General features: G+C 41.7%; 1 protein-coding gene across 18 annotated transcripts in view; it reads left to right on the forward strand.

Moving 5' to 3' along the window:
- Positions 1-18,563, forward strand: part of LOC141144787 (poly(rC)-binding protein 3-like) — a 1,428,155-nt gene that overhangs the window by 1,319,916 nt on the left and 89,676 nt on the right. For all 18 annotated transcript variants that reach the window (XM_073630801.1, XM_073630798.1, XM_073630799.1 and 15 more), the window contains 2 exons: positions 10,637-10,660; positions 10,764-10,796. In XM_073630801.1, coding sequence (XP_073486902.1) covers positions 10,637-10,660; positions 10,764-10,796 — 57 coding nt within the window. The remainder of the gene's footprint in view (positions 1-10,636; positions 10,661-10,763; positions 10,797-18,563) is intronic.

Consider the following 18,563-nt stretch of genomic DNA (forward strand, 5'->3'; position numbering starts at 1 on the left):
CAGCAATGTCATGCAATGCCAAGCTGCTGCTAACAAAGCAAACAGAATATTGGCATGCATTAAAAAGGGGATCAACTCCAGAGATAAAACGATAATTCTCCCACTCTACAAGTCTCTGGTCCGGCCGCACCTGGAGTATGCTGTCCAGTTCTGGGCACCAGTCCTCAGGAAGGATGTACTGGAAATGGAGTGAGTACAAAGAAGGGCAACAAAGCTAATAAAGGGTCTGGAGGATCTTAGCTATGAGGAAAGGTTGCGAGCACTGAACTTATTCTCTCTGGAGAAGAGACGCTTGAGAGGGGATATGATTTCAATATATAAATACCGTACTGGTGACCCTACAATAGAAATAAAACTTTTTCGCAGAAGAGAGTTTAACAAGACTCGTGGCCACTCATTAAAATTAGAAGAAAAGAGGTTTAACCTTAAACTACGTAGAGGGTTCTTTACTGTAATGCCCCGTACACACAGTCGGACTTTGTTCGGACATTCCGACAACAAGATCCTAGGATTTTTTCCAACGGATGTTGGCTCAAACTTGTCTTGCATACACATGGTCACACAAAGTTGTCGGAAAATCCGATCGTTCTAAACGCGGTGACGTAAAACACGTATGTCGAGACTATAAACGGGGCAGTGGCCAATAGCTTTCATCTCTTTATTTATTCTGAGCATGCGTGACACTTTGTCCGTCGGATTTGTGTACACACGATCGGAATTTCCGACAACGGATTTTGTTGTCGGAAAATTTTATAGCCTGCTCTCAAACTTTGTGTGTCAGAAAATCCGATGGAAAATGTGTGATGGAGCCTACACACGGTCGGAATTTCCGACAACAAGGTCCTATCACACATTTTCCGTCGGAAAATCCGACCGTTTGTACGGGGCATAAGAGCGGCAAGGATGTGGAATTCCCTTCCACAGGCGGTGGTCTCAGCGGGGAGCATCGATAGCTTCAAGAAACTATTAGATAAGCACCTGAATGACCACAACATACAGGGATATACAATGTACTGACACATAATCACACATAGGTTGGACTTGATGGACTTGTGTCTTTTTTCAACCTCACCTACTATGTAACTATGTAACTATGTGATCAAATAATTCCACTGACTCCTCTTTGCCAGTTTGCCAGTCTATGGCAGGATTAGAGGAGAAAGAGAAAGAAGAGGGCAAATGAGAATCAGTTGAAGACAACTGACTGTTCTGTACCTAGAAAAAGCATGAAGAGAAAGACTTATCAATCACCTACCTCCTGCACCTGTTGTGGCTGTATAGCACGGTCACATCTGAGATAGAATATATATGTCCAGACATTAGAGGACGTGGCCTGTGCCACACTTTGTCCTGTAGAACAAACCTCCATCCTACTACATCTATATGCAGCCATTGCCACCTGACGTCTTTTTCTAAAGGGAATTGCATAAATGTAATGATAGCTATGGCAATAGGGGAAAAATATGTGTTGCTTTGGTGCACAGTACTTTACTGCACAAATATGCAGCGGCATGCTGCAAACAAAAATCAGATTTGCCTGTGTCCACAACAAGTGACATAGCAACAGATAATAGAATAGAATATATGCCCAAGAAAGAAAACCTGAAACACTAAAGCATAGCATATTTTTTCCTAGCAGAATTTTTTTTAAAATATGGATACATGTGAAATAAAACAAAATACAAAACAAAAACTCAATAAAACAAAAAAAGACTGCTAGAGACAGCAGCAAAACAGCAGGTGCAGTTTTGCTGACACACACCCAAAGGTAGTCCTAAAAATTACTGTTGGGTTTCAGAATTGTGAACATTGTGAGGGGAGGGAGGGTGCACAAGAATATCTAGCCCACCACACTGCAGTCCACAGTATAACAACTAACTTTCCCTACATAGACTGTCAGCTCTCTCACACACAATGTCAAAAGACCCGCCCTTTTATAGTAGGGGGGCGGCACATAATAAAGAATTTGGTCTGGTAAATTTCAATATAAATTTGATGGAACCACAACCTGTTCATCTCAAACCTATGGTAGCCACAAACCCAAGCCTCAACCCCATACATACTGAGTCCTCTCTCAAATGTGGTATGATTGCTTAAAGCAGGCTTTTGATTGGCTGCCAGTGTTGATGGAGTTGTAGAGATAAGGGACATTTTTGTGTTCTTCAGTAATTGGGAGAGGCCTAGTTGTCAATCTCAATAAGCAGACCTTGCTACAGTACATAACATATTCCAGTGAATCCAACTGTTTATATTACACAGAACTGCATTACTGTTTAGACTCTTCTGCTCTGTGCTCATAAACAAATGCTCCTGTATTCAAATCCATTTACCAAATGAGATTAGACAGATAATTGCAGCTTGATGGAAATTGTCATGTTTGAGAGAGCAGGTTAATTTTGCTGTCTTCATTTGCCATTATAATTTCAGGTAATCAAAGAGATTATTGCTTTCAAATGAATCCTTATGACCCATACCTTGTGCAGATAATAATCTGCTTCCTAAGGCACTGAAAAGTAGTGAAGTATTTACTGAGTTAACAATTTTCAAGCAATTTATAGGCATTATATTATTAAAATGAGGCACTTATATAATAGCAATATGTTTTTAAACAAGTATTAACACTGGCAAATGATCTGGCCATTTTTTTTATGTATCTGACAAGCATAGCCTGCTTTTGTGTATTGTGTGAACACGGTACAGTAAGTGAAATTAATGTGGGGTTGCCTATGGCATAGGATGTGATGGCAAACTATCCACAATTGCCTTCATAGGCTTGAACAAGCCAGGCAGTTATTAGCATATTTATTTTGTATTTAATTGATTTTTATTTACATGTGCGTTTGTGAAACTTAGGAGATTCATGTAAAAATTGTCCAAAAAAATAAGTGAGTACTGTTAGACGATTTAACAAATCAATCATGCAGTGAAAATGTGATAGTTTAGTTTAAGACTCAGTAAAAACCTACTTAATATATTACCTTTCCACAAATTAAAGAAGCGTATGATTATATTCAAATCATCTGTGCATTGGTAACGCATCACTCAGCTATTGTGACGGCACCAATTAGTGAGTAATCAGACCAGTTTCCAAATTTCAAATGTTTCTTCTAAAAATAGTGTTATAACAGTATTTGTTGCAGGACCTCACCACCACTTCATTTACATATAATACTCAGTAATTTTCAAAACCTAACATGATTCAGTTATTAATTGATGGTCAACGCATATATATATATATCATCTTTTGTTTGTTGAAAATTACATATGTTTCTTGCCATGTTAATGTGTTGATTGTTGATGTTAAAGAGGAAATAAACCCTCCAATCATTTTAACATATTTCTGGGCATAATGTTAGCTTTAGAGCTGATATAAGCACACTTCCAACTGTGATAATTATGACAAGTTATTTTTAGCTGAGTCCAATAAATTCTGAAAATTACAGTCACATGGCTGAAAATAGAGTGCTTTAGGCTGGTATTAAAGCTCTGTGAATTTTGTCTATTGTTTTAGTCTGCCTTATCAGGCCAAAAATTGGTTAAAGCAATGAACAAGATTTTCCCTGTCATGCAGACAAATATGCACTAATTTAGACTAATTAATCTTACCATATATTCCCCAAAAAAACATCCTCTACTGGTAAAAATAAACTTTGCAAAAAATCTCATTATTTATATATTTTAAGATATTGGGAAATGCAAACCAGCAGAACAGTGAAGCAGAGATTGCAAACATGTTATACTTTATAGGTTACAATATTCCCTTTTTGTTCCATATATTGTGTATATTGAGATTTTTTTCGAGAACTATACTTCATGTACCCATTTCTTTGACATCAATACAATTTTAAAAATAGGTATCAGCACACAAAAAAATGCATTTTAAAAGAATGAAGGGTGAGCAATATGATATAGCTCAGGCCTCTTGCACAATAACAGTTTGGTGGATTTGCAGTTATATTGATGTGTCTGTTGTGATTGATGAATCTGTCACATTTTGTTTGCTTCAATAAAGAAGAGTGGTAGAGGAAGTCATGATGTGATTATTCACTACCTTCATAGTTTCCATGCTAATCCATCAATCAGTTTAGACTTAAACATAATGAGCATCTGCCAGTAAGTGTTAATTGACACTGGCTTACATCTTTCAATTACTTTTCATCGGCACCAATAATCCAAGATGACATTTTAGTGAACGAAACATCTGCAGCCAAGAAAAACTTTTTTTTTCTTAATTTAACAGCAGAGTGAAAGTAAGCAAACATAAAAGATAAATTAAACCTAGCACAGATTTAGATACTTATATGTCCTTTCTGGAATTATTACTAAGCATTGGTACACTATTGGGCCTACAAACAAAACTAATCACACCTACAAACAAAACTGATGTGATGATTGCCTGTTTCAAGAGCTAGCTTTCCTCTCCTAGTTTTTCTGTAAATTACCATCATGCTGTGTGGATCTATGTAGCTACAGTGCCCTGCAAAAGTATTCACCCCCCCCTCCCCCTTAGCATTTCTCATGTTTTGTTGCCTCACAACCTGGAATTAACGTGGATTGTTTGAGGATTTGCATCATTTAATTTACAGAACATGCCCACAACTTTGAAGAAGTTTTTTTTTTTATTGTGAAGCAAACAACAAATAGGACAAAATAATAGAAAAAGCCAATGTGCATAACTATTCACCCCACTAAAGTCAACACTTTGTAAAGCCACCTTTTGCAGCTATCATAGCTCCAAGTCGCTTTGGATAAGTCTCTATGAGCTTGCTACATCTTACCACTGGGATCTTTGCCCATTCCTCCTTGCAAAACTGCTCCAGCTCCTTCAAGTTGGATGGTTTGCGCTTGTGAACAGCAATCTTTAAGTCTGATCACAGATTTTCTATTGTATTGCGGTCTGGGCTTTGACTAGGCCATTGCAACACATTTACATGTTTCCCCTTAAATCACTTAAGTGTTGCTTTAGCAGTGTGTTTGGGGTCATTGTCCTGCTGGAAGGTGAACCTCCATCCTAGCCTCAAATCACACACAGAGTGGTACAGGTTTTGCTCAAGAATATCCCTGTATTTAGCACTATCCATCTTTCCCTAAACCCTGATCAGTTTACCAGTCCCGACTGCTGAAAAACATCCCCACAGCATGATGCTGCCACCACCATGTTTCACTGTGGGGATGGTGTTCTTTGGGTAATGTAATGTGTTGGGTTTGCACCAGACATAGTGTTTTCTTTGATGGCCAAAAAGTTCAATTTTAGTTTCATCAGACCAGAGCACCTTCCTCCATACATTTTGGGAGTCTCCCACATGCCTTTTTGCAAACTCAAAACGTGCCATTTTGTTTTTTGCTGAAAGTAATGGCTTTCTTCTGGCCACTCTGCCATAAAGCCCAACTCTATGGAGCGTACGGCTTATTGTCGTCCTATGTACAGATACTCCAGTCTCTGCTGTGGAACTCTGCAGCTCCTCCAGGGTTACCTTAGGTCTCTGTGCTGCCTCTCTGATTAATGCCCTCCTTGCCCGGTCCGTGAGTTTTGGTGTGCGGCTGTCTCTTGGCAGGTTTGCTGTTGTGCCATGTTCTTTCCATTTGGTTATGATAGATTTGATAGTGCTCCTAGGGATCATCAAAAATTTGGATATTTTTTTATAACCTAACCCTGACTTGTACTTCTCAACAACATTGTCCCTTACTTGTTTGGAGAGTTCCTTGGTCTTCATGGCAGTGTTTGGTTAGTTGTGCCTCTTGCTTAGGTGTTGCAGCCTCTGGGGCCTTTCAAAAAAGGTATGTATATATAATGACAGATCATGTGACACTTAGATTGCACACAGGTGGACATCATTTCACTAATTATGTGACTTCTGAAGTTAATTGGTTGCACCAGAGCTTTTTATGGGCTTCATAACAAAGGGGGTGAATACATACGCACATGCCAATTATCAGTTTTTAATTTCTGAAAAATAGTTTTATATATATATTTTTCTAATTTTACTTCATCAACTTAGACTATTTTGTTCTAATCCATCACATATAATTCAGATTAAAAAAACATTGAACTAAACGCTGTAATGTAACAAAATAGGTAAAAAGCCATGGGGGGTAAATACTTTTGCAATGCACTGTAGTGAATGTTTTCCTTTTTCACGCAAGTACGGTATTGCATAGTGGATCAAGTTTTTAAAATTACCTGTCCTGGTCTAATTGACTATTGGTCATGAGGGTTAACTCATTCTAAGGAGTAAGCTTACCGCACTGGAAACTTTAGCCACACTGTGGCAGGCCAGCACTTTAATAAAAAAAATTTGAGGTGAGGGAAGTATACTTGTATATATACTTGGATATAAGGCACGCTTAGAAGAAAATGTATTTCAATGACTATGCGCCTGTCTTTATGGAGATATTAAATCACTTACAAGCTTTCCAGAGTCACATAACCTATGTGGCGTTATATTTTTTGCTAGATTGAGCATTCAAAAGATGTGACATAATACTTTACTGATTCTCATAGCTATGGTGACATGGCACTCTAGAAGGTGTGACCAGGTAATGGATAGAAATTAAGGTGTTGGAGATTTTATGATCCGTTTGGCACTGACTGTGGGAGTCTTTGTTATTCGTACCCATAAAGAGGACCAGAAACAATAATGCACATTTTGATTTTTTATCTTCCCTCAAACACACTGACATTAACCAAAATTTATACTGAATTACAAATGTTTTTTTTTAAATCCTACCTAAAATGCATGGACCCTGATATTTGACCCTGGCTTTGACTCCTGACCGTTAGCCCTAACCTTGACCCTAAACCCACACTGATTTTTTATCTTCCCTCAAACACACTGACATTAACCAAAATTTATACTGAATTACAAATGTTTTTTTTTAAATCCTACCTAAAATGCATGGACCCTGATATTTGACCCTGGCTTTGACTCCTGACCGTTGGCCCTAACCTTGACCCTAAACCCACACTGATATAGACCAAACCCTGATCTAGTTATTTTGTCTTTATTAATGTTATTACTATTCGTGGACTTTTTTGGTTTACAAGTTTCTCTTCTAGCAAAGAGAAAAAGATACAATGTACCGGTATCTTTTTCTCTATTCAAAAAGAGAAAAAAACACAATGGGCGGACAGTACATCCCAGCCAGTCACAGGCTATCACAGCGATCAGGTGATTGGGAACTGGTCTTCCCTCCCGATTATTAGTGTGAAAAGTCTCTATGCTGGGAGCACACTGTGCATCATGCTCTCTGCACAAACATAGTAGCACATCTATGTGGCCCTACAAATAAAGACCCACTTTCGTGAGGCTGCATATATGCTTACGCTTAGCGGGAAGGGGTTAACATAATAAGCTCCACTTACTAAATCTCTGGAAACCTAAATGTCAGCTCCACTGTTGGTTGTAATTGAGTTTTGTATTTTTATATGACAAAAGGTAATGTGATTCACCAGAATTCACAGGTCTGCCAAAACGGCCATCACCACTACAAAAGCAAATAATGCTGTCATGGTTTCTCCACGAACTAGAAGGAATCCAACTGTAATATGGTAGTACCTTCAGCATGGCCTTGTAGGAGGAGGCACTGACAAAAAAGACTACAAGAATATATCAATGGCTTTTTACAAGATATAAAAAAGTTGAACCGTGTTTCATTTGGGTCAGCTCAAAACTGCTATATCCATGTGGGTTTAAAGAGGTTTAATATTAAAGACCAAATGTAGTTTTGATGGCTTTGGGATGGATTTCCCATTACTTCTTGAAAGGAGAGGAAGGAAAAGAAAATCTCCTCAAAGGGGACAGTTTGACCGTGGCTGTTTTAAAATCAGTGCTGATGTATTTTTTAAGCTCTAACCGGGTATCTGGTAGAAATGTCTACAATAAATGTAACTTCCTTGAGGCAAGTATTCAAACTCACTTGCATTACAGTTTAAAAATTACTTTTTTACAATTATACAATCTATTAGCTAATTAGCAGGTAACTGTTACTATAGAAGATAAAACATGTAAAATACTATGTGATAACTACATGTTGACAGTGCATTCCATCCCCTTTTAAAGTCTGGTTGTAATGTTCTCCAGGAGACCCAAAGTACATGCATTATAATAATTCTCTCTTCCTTGCAAGAACTGGGGTTTTCACCTCAACCGAATCCCATAATGCAGACACGGGGCCTTAGTAATCTATGTTTTAAAGCTGAAGTTTAGTTTCACAAAATCCCTACAGGTTTAGTCACATCACTTACCTATAATGAAGTATGTCCCATGTTGTGCAGGCAGCTGGATCCTGCAGAAAACTACACTGCAGGGGATACCCCATCCTCTACCTCTCTCTGAACTTCTAGCACCGCAATGTTTAGCAGCTTTAGGTCCTCAGGCACAACAGCAGTACAGATAGTCAAACTGGGACACGTCCCCTTCTAACTCCTCCTCTATTAGGAAGTTCTTTCACTGAATACACTACTTGTAACATGATCTGTGAATTGAGGAGCACATCCTGTGACTGATCAGACTCTTCCCCATTCACAGATAATGTTCCAAGCAGTGCAATCGATGAGAGAATGATTCTCAGTGGAGGAGACTGAATGAGTGGGTGTGTCCCCATAAAACTATCTGTAATTCTGTTCTACCTGAAGCTGTTAGCCATTGCAGCACTCAAAGGTCAGAAGGAGGACAGGCATTCCTGCACTGAAGATTCTCCAGGATCCATCTGCCTGCAAAATGTGGAAAATTACAGGTAAGTTACATAGTTAATCTGGTTGAAAAAAAGACACAAATCCATGCAGTTCAACCAGCAAAGAAAAAAAAGAAAACCAACGCATTCAAATAGAAAATCTCCATATACAGTATCCGATACCCACAGTTCATGAGGAAGGCAAAAAACCCTAATAAAGCATAATCCAATTTGATCCAACGGGAGAAAAAATTCTTTCTGATCCCCCAAGAGGCAATCAGATATTCCCTGGATCAACTTTCCCTATAAATATTAATATCCAGCCATATTATGTGCAATTATGAAAGAATCCAGGCCTTTCTTAAAACAATCTACTGAGTTGGCCAGAACCAGCTCTTGAGGGAATCTATTCCACATTTTTACAGCTTTTACTGTGAAGAATTTTTTCTGTATTTGGAGATTAAACCTCTTTTCCTCCAAACATAAAGAGTGCTCCCTTGTCCACTGTGATGATCTTAAAGTGAATAACTCTACATCAAGTTCACTATATGGACCACTTATGAATCTATACAGGTTGAGCATATCCCCCCTTAAAGCGGATTGGAAAGTCTCATGGTTTTTCACCTTAATGCATTCTATGCATTAAGGTTAAAAACCTTCTGGGATTCAGCTACCCCCACCCCCCCCCCCCCACCCCAGACCTCCTTGTTTTCTTACCTGAACCCGATTGTGATAAGCATGAGCCCAGCAGCTCCAGCCACTTTCTTGGGCCGCCATTGGATAAATTGATAGCAGCAGAAGCCACTGGCTCCTGCTGCTGTCATTCAAATTCCATGACACAGGAGCCAGGGATAAGGCCAAGTCCTGCTGTCTGTGTCAATGGAGGCAGCAGTGCGACTCGTGAGGGCGCCCACACGTGTGCCCCCAGGGAAAGTGGCTCTCCATGGGGGCACCAGATGAAGAGGAGGAGCCAGGAGCACCACTGGGGCACCTCAGAAAAGGAGGATCGGGGCTGCTCTGGGCAAAACCCTCGCACAAGCAGGTAAGTATGACATGTTTGTTATTTAAAAAAAAAAAAACAAGCTTTTACAATCAGTTTAATCTCCTGTTCTCAAGAGAAAATAAATTCAGTTCAGTTAATCTTTCCTCATAGCTGAGCTCTTCCATGACTCGTATTGGTTTGGTTGCCCTTCTCTGCACTTTCTCCAGTTCCCCAATATCCTTTTTGAGAACTGGTGCCCAAAACTGAACTGCATATTCTAGATGGGGTCTTACTAATGATTTGTACAGGGGCAAAATGATATCTCTCTCTCTGGAGTCCATAACTCTTTTAATATAAGAAAAGATTGTGCTGGCTTTGGAAACTGCAACTTGGTATTGCACGCTGTTATTAGGCTTATGATCTACCAGAACACCCAGATCCTTCTTCACCATTGATTTCCCCAGTTGTACTCCCATTAGTATGTATGATGCATGCATATTTATGATATGTATGTATGATATGCATATAGCCCCTAAGTGCATAACTTTACATTTATTAACACTAAACCTCATTTGCCACATAGTTGCCCAATTAAACAGTGCATTGAGGTTGGCTTGTAAATTGGAGACATCCCAAAAGGATGTTATTCCACTGCATAGCTTGTTGTCATACGCAAAGGCTGATATGGTACTATCATTCATTTATATATAACATCCTTTATATATATAATTTATAAATATATTAATTATATAGTAAGGGTCCCAACACCGAACCTTAGGGCACACCACTAATAACCTTAAACTATTTAGAGTATGAATCAATAAGTAATGCAAATAAAACGGTGAGGATTTTTTTGTTGCTTAACTTCAGCTTTAAGAAATATTCAAAACTGCAAAAAAAATTCTTTCAATTAAACATAAAGGGGTATTGTATGTTTCATTATTTTCATCCAAAAATCACTCCTTTCTTTGCTTCTTACAGGAGGTCGGAAGCATCATTGGGAAGGTCAGTGCAGTATAAATTGTTATTGTGATTGTTCTGTACAATTCCAAGCTTTCCTGGCCCTAACCATTGCTCCTTTTTTATTCTGATTTTGTTTCCAAAACAGAAAGGTGAGACGGTTAAGAAGATGAGAGAGGAGGTAAGAATAAGAAATGTCAGTGCATCCTTCTCAATTTCTGTCAGAAGACAATGTTTACGTTTCTTCCGAATATTTTATGCTGTGCTGGAAAGGTGTAAGAGTGTCACTCAGTGGCTGCAAATATTATTTCAGCTGTTAGCTGTGAAAGGGTTTTTATTTGTGCAGCTGGCACCAAAAGTATCTTTCATCCCACCGTTCACTTAAAGGTTAATAATGATATTGTACAATTAGTAATGGTTGTGTTTTCATTTTAATATATACTACTGTATATTTTGGTGGAGAAGATTCTGCTTTTTTAGTACGGGTAAAATAATAGTTGAAAGAATTACTCTGCTAAACAATAAATGGAATAATAAATGGAATGAATCTAAATGGACCACTTAAAGCTTCAGTGCAGAATCAAAAGTATAATAACCCTTCATGTGAAAAAACATACTATTTATGTCTCATGAGAAAAAGTTTAAAATAGTGAAGATCACCTTTGTGTATAACTTGGTATATGATAGCTCAGAGAATCTGAATCAGAAGCAAAAAAAAAAATACATCTTCTTCTATGAACCAACAGGATCTTTTCTTACTTTGCTTTATTTGCCTGCCCTGACGATGCATTAGTGTCTGTTCAAGGGAATGATATGATTAGAATATGTATAGACTCATGAGCTTTATAAAGTCAGACAAAATGGGTTTAAAGAACTAAACTATTATTTGATTAGAATTATGTTAGCTTTTCTTCTACCTTGGGCAAAGCAAACAGATTCACTGTGTTTTCCTCCGCCCCGTGTCTTCCTCTGCCCCAGTGTCATCCTCCACCCAATGTCTTACTCTGCCCCGATGTCTTCCTCCGCCCCCCGTGTCCTCCTCCGTGCCCATGTCTTCCTCTGCCCCAGTGTCCTCCTCCGCCCCATGTCTTTCTCTGCCCCAGTGTCCTCTTCCACCCCTGTGTCTTCCTCTGCCCCGGTGTCCTCCTCCGCCCCATGTCTTCCTCTACCCCAGTGTCTTCCTCCGCCCCCTGTGTTTTCCTCTGTCCTGGTGTCCTCCTTCACCCTGTGTGTTCCTCTACCCCGGTATCCTCTGCCCCCATGTCTTCCTCTGCCCCGGTGTCCTCCTCCGCCCCATGTCTTCCTCTGCCCCAGTGTCCTCCTCCCCCCCCCGTGTCTTCCTCTGCCCTGGTGTCCTCCTTCGCCCTGTGTGTTCCTCTACCCCGGTGTCCTCTGCCCCCATGTCTTCCTCTGCCCTGGTGTTCTCCTTCGCCCCCTTGTCTTCCTCTGCCCTGGTGTCCTCCTCCTCCCCTATGTCTTCCTTTGGCCCGGTGTCCTCCCCTGCCCCCCATGTCTTCCTCTGCTCTGGTGTCCTCCTCCACCCCGCTGTGTGCTCCTCCTCCGCCCCCCCCCTCGCTGCCCCGCAGTTGTCTTTCCTCCTCTCCCGCCAGCTGCGGGGGATATGTCAGCCTTCCCCAACAGGATATACTAATTTTCTTTTCACTCTCCACTGCTGCTCATTCAGCTATTGGGAGCAAAGGAAAGCCCTGTGTAAGCGTTGACTATGGACTTTTGCATGGCAGTGCTGATTGGTCCAGCACTGTCACATAGAGTGAGTCACATGCTGCTCCATACCCGAAAGTACTAGATATTTTGTCTTAGCTTCAGAAAAGAGCTGAATTGAGCTGAGAGAGGGAGAAGGGTAAAGTTAAGTATATCTGCAGACATTGGACACAAGGCAATTATTAACCTATTGGTTTAAAGAAAATCTGTACTGAGAAAAACGCTAAGATCATCTTCTGAAAATACTGTTTATTTTTATCTGGGGCTTTAGTACTTTCCAAGTCTCTTTCCAAATAAAAGTATTCAGTATTGTTAGGTGGTCAGCAATGGCATCCTCTGAAATTTTTTTAGTACAGATTTCCTTTAAAAAGACTGTAGTCAAATCTATGTTGTGTTCAATAGTATACAAGTATAATTTTCCCAGCACATGATTTTCTTTGGTGTGCCACAAATGAAACCTGTAGAGCGTTAAATGGCCGCTGCTCTGTAATTCACATGAAGTCTGTTTCCCATGGAGGCAATAATGGCCTGTGTCTAATAATGGAATAATCAAAACATGTCTTCACAAAGTAAATTGCAATTTGAACAAGTTCGTTTATATTTAATCAAATTCGTTGTAATCAGAGTAGGGGGGAAAAAAAACTGTGGCCGCAAGGAAAACTCCACTAGTTTCAATTATAAAACCTACAGAAAGTACATCAAGTGTAATGACTTAAAAAGCTCCACGAGGGCAATTACATTTTTTGGGAAACAGCATTGTAAAACAGAATAACTCAGAACACGACCTCCAATAGTTCTACTGGTTTGTTTTAATGTGGATAGAAACAAGATGGGCTATTAAATACCTTTTTAATTATTTGAACAGAGGATGGAAAATAAATGGAAGACACAAACCTTGCATAGCTCTGTAGAACAGAAATGTCTCTGTGTCTTATTTCTCAATACACATTCTATCCATATACAAGCAATTTTATGGTGCTAACTTTAATTTCTAATTTAGAACCAGTTACAATTTCTTGAGGGTTAGGGAACCTTGATCATCAGATCAACAATCATCATTCTTTTCTCTTATTTTTATTGAGAGTTCAGATTTTATACCCAAAGATATTAGTTAGGAAAATGAGCAGATTTTTTGGAAGGTTGACTAGGCCTGAACCTTAGGCAACAGTGGTAGTGGTATATTGTCTGCACAGGACCCCACCCACCTATACCCAAACCTCTGCTGGTGGTCTACAATATAAAATCAGCTACACTGCCTTATGACATATTTCATAAAATAGAGGAGGTAGCAGGACATCCAGGTAATAGGCAACACAGTGGCATATCATCCATGTGTGCAGGGTGTTCACTGCACACGGGCCCCCGAAAGGGGGGCCCACTGTGACCCACCCTGCACACATGGATGATTGTCCCTTGAGCATCGATATCCCTGTATAGCTTTTTAAGCTGAGCTGACAGCCGCTTCTCCTCCTCTCCCTCCCACAGCTGTCAGCGGAAATGTCATACAGGGAAATCGGTGCTCACAGTTGTCCCTCCAGCCGCACCGATTATCTCGACTGTTCGGTGTGTCTTCCTCAACCCCATGTCTTCCTCTGCCCCGGTGTCCTCCTCCACCCCATGTCTTCCTCTACCCCGGTGTCCTCCTCCGCCCCTGTGTCCTCCTCTGCCCCGCAGTCGTCTTCCCTCCTCTCCTCTTGCGCCAGCTGTGGGGGATATGTCAGGATGGAGATCGGAGGAAGAGGCCGGTGAATATGTCATTTACCAGCCCCTTCCTGTTCTGAATTGGACACAGAGCGATCGCTACTGATCACTATAGTGTCCTCTGATAACGGAGCTGAGTAAACTGTGTTTATGAATGAGTAGGAGCCACTGTGCCTCTGTTCATTCATCTTTAATGCTGAGACTGCTGAGAAAGGGACTGGGGAATCTCTGTCCTCAGTCCCTTTTTCTGTCTCAAAGAGAGATGTCAGGGTTCTGTTTAGACCCCTGATATGCCACCAAAGCCCACCAACAGGGCTGATAGAAAAAAATTCAATAAATATTGCAAAGTTAAATTGTTTTACAATAAAAATAAAAAATTAAATTGTAAAAAAATAAATAAAATAAAAAACTACTGACACCATGCCCCCGCCCTACTGACACTATCCACTGCCCCAACCCCCAACTTAAAAAAAATACCTCTTCACTGCCAAAACTATAGACCAATATCCCTCCTCAATGTGGACCTAAAGATCTTCACAAAACACGGGGGACTCCGACGCTGCTCCTCTCGACCGACGCCAAAAAGGCGTTTGATAGGGTGCACTGGCCTTTTCTGTTTGAAACCCTCCGTCATGTAGGACTAGGCCAGCGGATGATGAATTGGATACAAGCTATCTATTCCTGACCCTCAGCTCAAGTATAGGTGAATGGCCACCTCTCCTCCGCCCTTGGGATAGCTAATGGGATGAGGCAGGGCTGCCCTCTGTCTCCCTTGATATTTATCTTGTCCCTTGAACCCTTCCTCCATAGAGTGAGAGACAACAACCAACATATCGGGTCTTCGCCTAAGTGACACTCTATCCCCAAAAATCGCAGCTTTTGCTGACGAACTATTGTTTTTCATAACCAAGTATCAATACCAAACTTGATGACAGAACTGAAGAAGTATGGAGCGTTGTCCTTCTTCAAGGTTAATTACCAGAAATCGGAGGCTTTAAATGTCTCCATGCCTGCCTCTCTAGACACTCTGCTATGGGCAGATTTCTCTTTCAAATGGGCAGGATCCTACATTAAATACTTGGGCATCCTATTGCCCTGTAAGACGGAGGATATCTTCCCTCTCAACTTCCCCCCTGTTGATGGACATCAAGAAAGACCTACTTGGCAGAAGGACATGTTCTCCTGGTTTGGCTGATGCAGCATAATAAAAATGAACATTATGCCCAGGCCACTATATCACTTGCAGGCCCTCCCAGTTAGGATTCTGAGAAAGTGCCTTTCTTAGAGCGGCAATTCGAGCGCTCGTCACGTTCATATGGACCCAGAAACCCCCGCGGCTGGCCCAGTCCATTTTACGACTCCCAAAGCTGATGGGCGGAATGGCTCTTCCAGATATAAATCTTTACCACGTGGCCTGTCATATGACATGAATCATAGACTGGTGTCACCACGAGATGTTAAAACAATGGATCCAAGTGGAACAGCTCTTGACAGCAGAGTTGGAGGGATTGCCTTGGTGTCAGAAGAATCTACCAAGCCAGGTCATAAAGCATCCTACAGTGGGTGAGACATGGCGGATCACCCCAAAAAGCTTTTTGCGATCACTCAGTCACGCCCATCCCCTCAGCACTTACCCCCTTAATCGGAAACCCGGCCTTCAGCCCGGGACTTAGCGATCCAAGACCTGAAAGAGATCGGAAGGTCTCAGCTCTGCCACTTCATTAACAATGGAAAGTGGATGTCCAGGGAAAACATCATGGAAGACCCTCTTTTAGGGAACCTTTCCTTCTGGCAAATGCTCCAGCTAGCCCACTTTATAGGATCACGGCCCCCCCCAACGCCCTTTGGGAGGACCTTAAGCTATTATGCTCAGAACAAGAACCAGTGCGTCATACGGTGTCATTAGCATACCAACTACTTATCGTACCCCCCCAAGGGGTCCAGACTTCTCTACACCGCCAAGTGGGAGCGAGATCAGGGACTCCAGCTAACTGAGAGGCAAGTGGAGAGACTATTTCTCTTCACAAGTAAGACCTCTGTATGTGCTAGCCATCAGGAGGCAGGGTTCAAGGCATTAACTCAGTGGTACTACACTCCAGCCAGGATACACCAGATGTTTCCTCAGAGTTCGGACTTCTGTTGGAGGTGTGGGGAGGAACCAGGCTCCCTTTTACACATTTTCCGGGCATGTCAGTCCCTGACCCCCTTTTGGACAGAGGTCCACCACATTGTACAGAAGTTTACAGATCGGGAGCTTCCCAAGACTCCCGAGTTCTTTCTCTTACACCACCATGAAATCCCGAGTAAGGCCTACAGGAAATCCATCCCACTCTCCTGGCCACAGCAGCGAAAAGTTGTATTCCCCTGTTTTGGAAGCGGACGGAGCCTCCAGGAGTGGCTGTCTGGTTGAAAAAAGTAGCATATATTAACAAAATGGAGGACCTGGTGGCCACAGATAGGGGTCTCAGAGAGCAGTTCCTCAAGAACTGGTTCTACTGGCACAAGCTCTTCTACTCGGAGGAGTATGCAAGGCTGCTGATTTAATTCTCCCGTGAAAGGAGAAATGAGTACCAGGATATTGATGGAGAGACTGGAGGAAGGTTCCTTTCCCTTACCCCCTCTCACCCCAATTCCCCCTCCTTTTTGTCTTCTTCTCACCCCTTTTTTCCTACTTTGCTTCCTTTCGTAGTTCTTCTTATGAGTTGTTTGACCCACGGGTTGCACTCATCTCCGTTAATATTAAGAATGAATCGATGTTACGCATCTAAAATGATACGGGTTACAGTTAGCCTCTCAACCCGAGGTCCGCTACCCAGTTTACGATTATATGTTTATGTTACCAGTTGTACCATGATGTCTGTTTTACATGGTAGGACCCGTCGAGGTGAACTATAGTACAAACAATGTTGTTCTGATCTCTTTACCACTGTATGCTTTTGTTTTTCAAATAAAGAATTTATAAAAAAAAATAAAAAATATATATTTTTTTAAAAATAATAGATAATAAAATAATAAAAACAAAAAACTAGCTGATACCATCCACTGCCCTACTGCACTCCTCTCCTACACATAATACCCATCACCATACACTCCATACTCCTCTCATGCACATACTACCCACCACAATACACTCAGCAATCCTCTCCAGCACATACTACCCACCACTATACACTCCATACTCCTCTTCTGCAGGTACTACCGCTTCCACACACTTTGCACTCCAATCCTGCATATACTACCCACCATCATACACTCCGCACCCCTCTCATGCACCTACTACCCACTACTGTACACTCCACACCCCTCTCCTGCACATACTACCCACCGCCGTACATGCCACACCCCTCAACTGCACATACCACCCACCTCTATACACTCCACACTCCTCTCCTGCACATACTACCTACCGCAATACACTTTACACTCCACTCCTGCACATACCACCCACTTCCATACCAGGGGCGGATCCAGAGTCTAGTCTCAGGAGGGGCACTGCCAGAAAATAAGGTTTTTCGTGGGCAATTTGTCAGAGCAATGGCTGGTGTTGGCACTTCAATCACCACGGCACCATGGTTGATATGGTGTCAGGATGATTGAATAGCATTATTTCTATTATTACATTGTAATATAAAATGAAATAGTTCAACTCACCATAATGCAGAATCAGTGGGCGTCCTGAGTGTGTCACTTGCCACCATCACCTGCCACTAAATGCTGTGTGTCACTTGCTGCTGTGGCCTGCCACCAGATGCTGCGTGTCACTTGTCACCATTGCCTGCCACCAGATGCAGCTTGTCATTTGCCACCAGATGCAGCTTGTCATTTGCCAGATCACTTGCCACCAGATACAGCGTGTCACTTGCCACCGTCGCCTGCCACCAGATGCAGCTTGTCACTTGCCACCGTTGCCTGCCACCAGATGCAGCTTGTCACTTACCATGTCACCTGCATGACTGTCTGCCAGATCTGCTCACCCACTGGCCTGCTTACTGACCTGCTCTGCTCACTTGCTGGCTGCTTACTGACCTGACTGCCCGCCCCTTCATCTGACGGCAACCCGGCCCACTCAATATTTTCTGGGGGGGTAATTGCCCTATTGCCCCTGGATCTGCCCCTTCTCCATACACTCCACACTCTTCTCCTGCACATACCCCCCACCGCCGTACACTCCACACTGTACATTCCAAATTTAACATTACCACATTCTGCACTATGTAATCATCTCAGACTCTATTAAACCACACCCCATTTAAAGGTGCACGCCCTTTTTTATTATTCAATGCCTAGGGCCCACTTTTTATCTTGCACACGGGCCCACTGATTTTGTGATATGCCCCTGAGGTAACGTCTCATTCATTTATCCCAGCTTTACATACCTCCAACCTGCTTTCCTTTCAGTAATGGGGAGTGCTGCCTTAACTCCCGCTTCTGGATTCACATAAAGAAGTGAGAGTTCACCAAAATCCTCTAAAGCATACCAGAAGAAATGAACACATCACAGCTTGCCCTTATCCCACCTACTTGA

Source organism: Aquarana catesbeiana, linkage group LG05, assembly GCF_042186555.1.
Source record: "Aquarana catesbeiana isolate 2022-GZ linkage group LG05, ASM4218655v1, whole genome shotgun sequence".
In the NCBI taxonomy this organism is placed as follows: domain Eukaryota; kingdom Metazoa; phylum Chordata; class Amphibia; order Anura; family Ranidae; genus Aquarana; species Aquarana catesbeiana.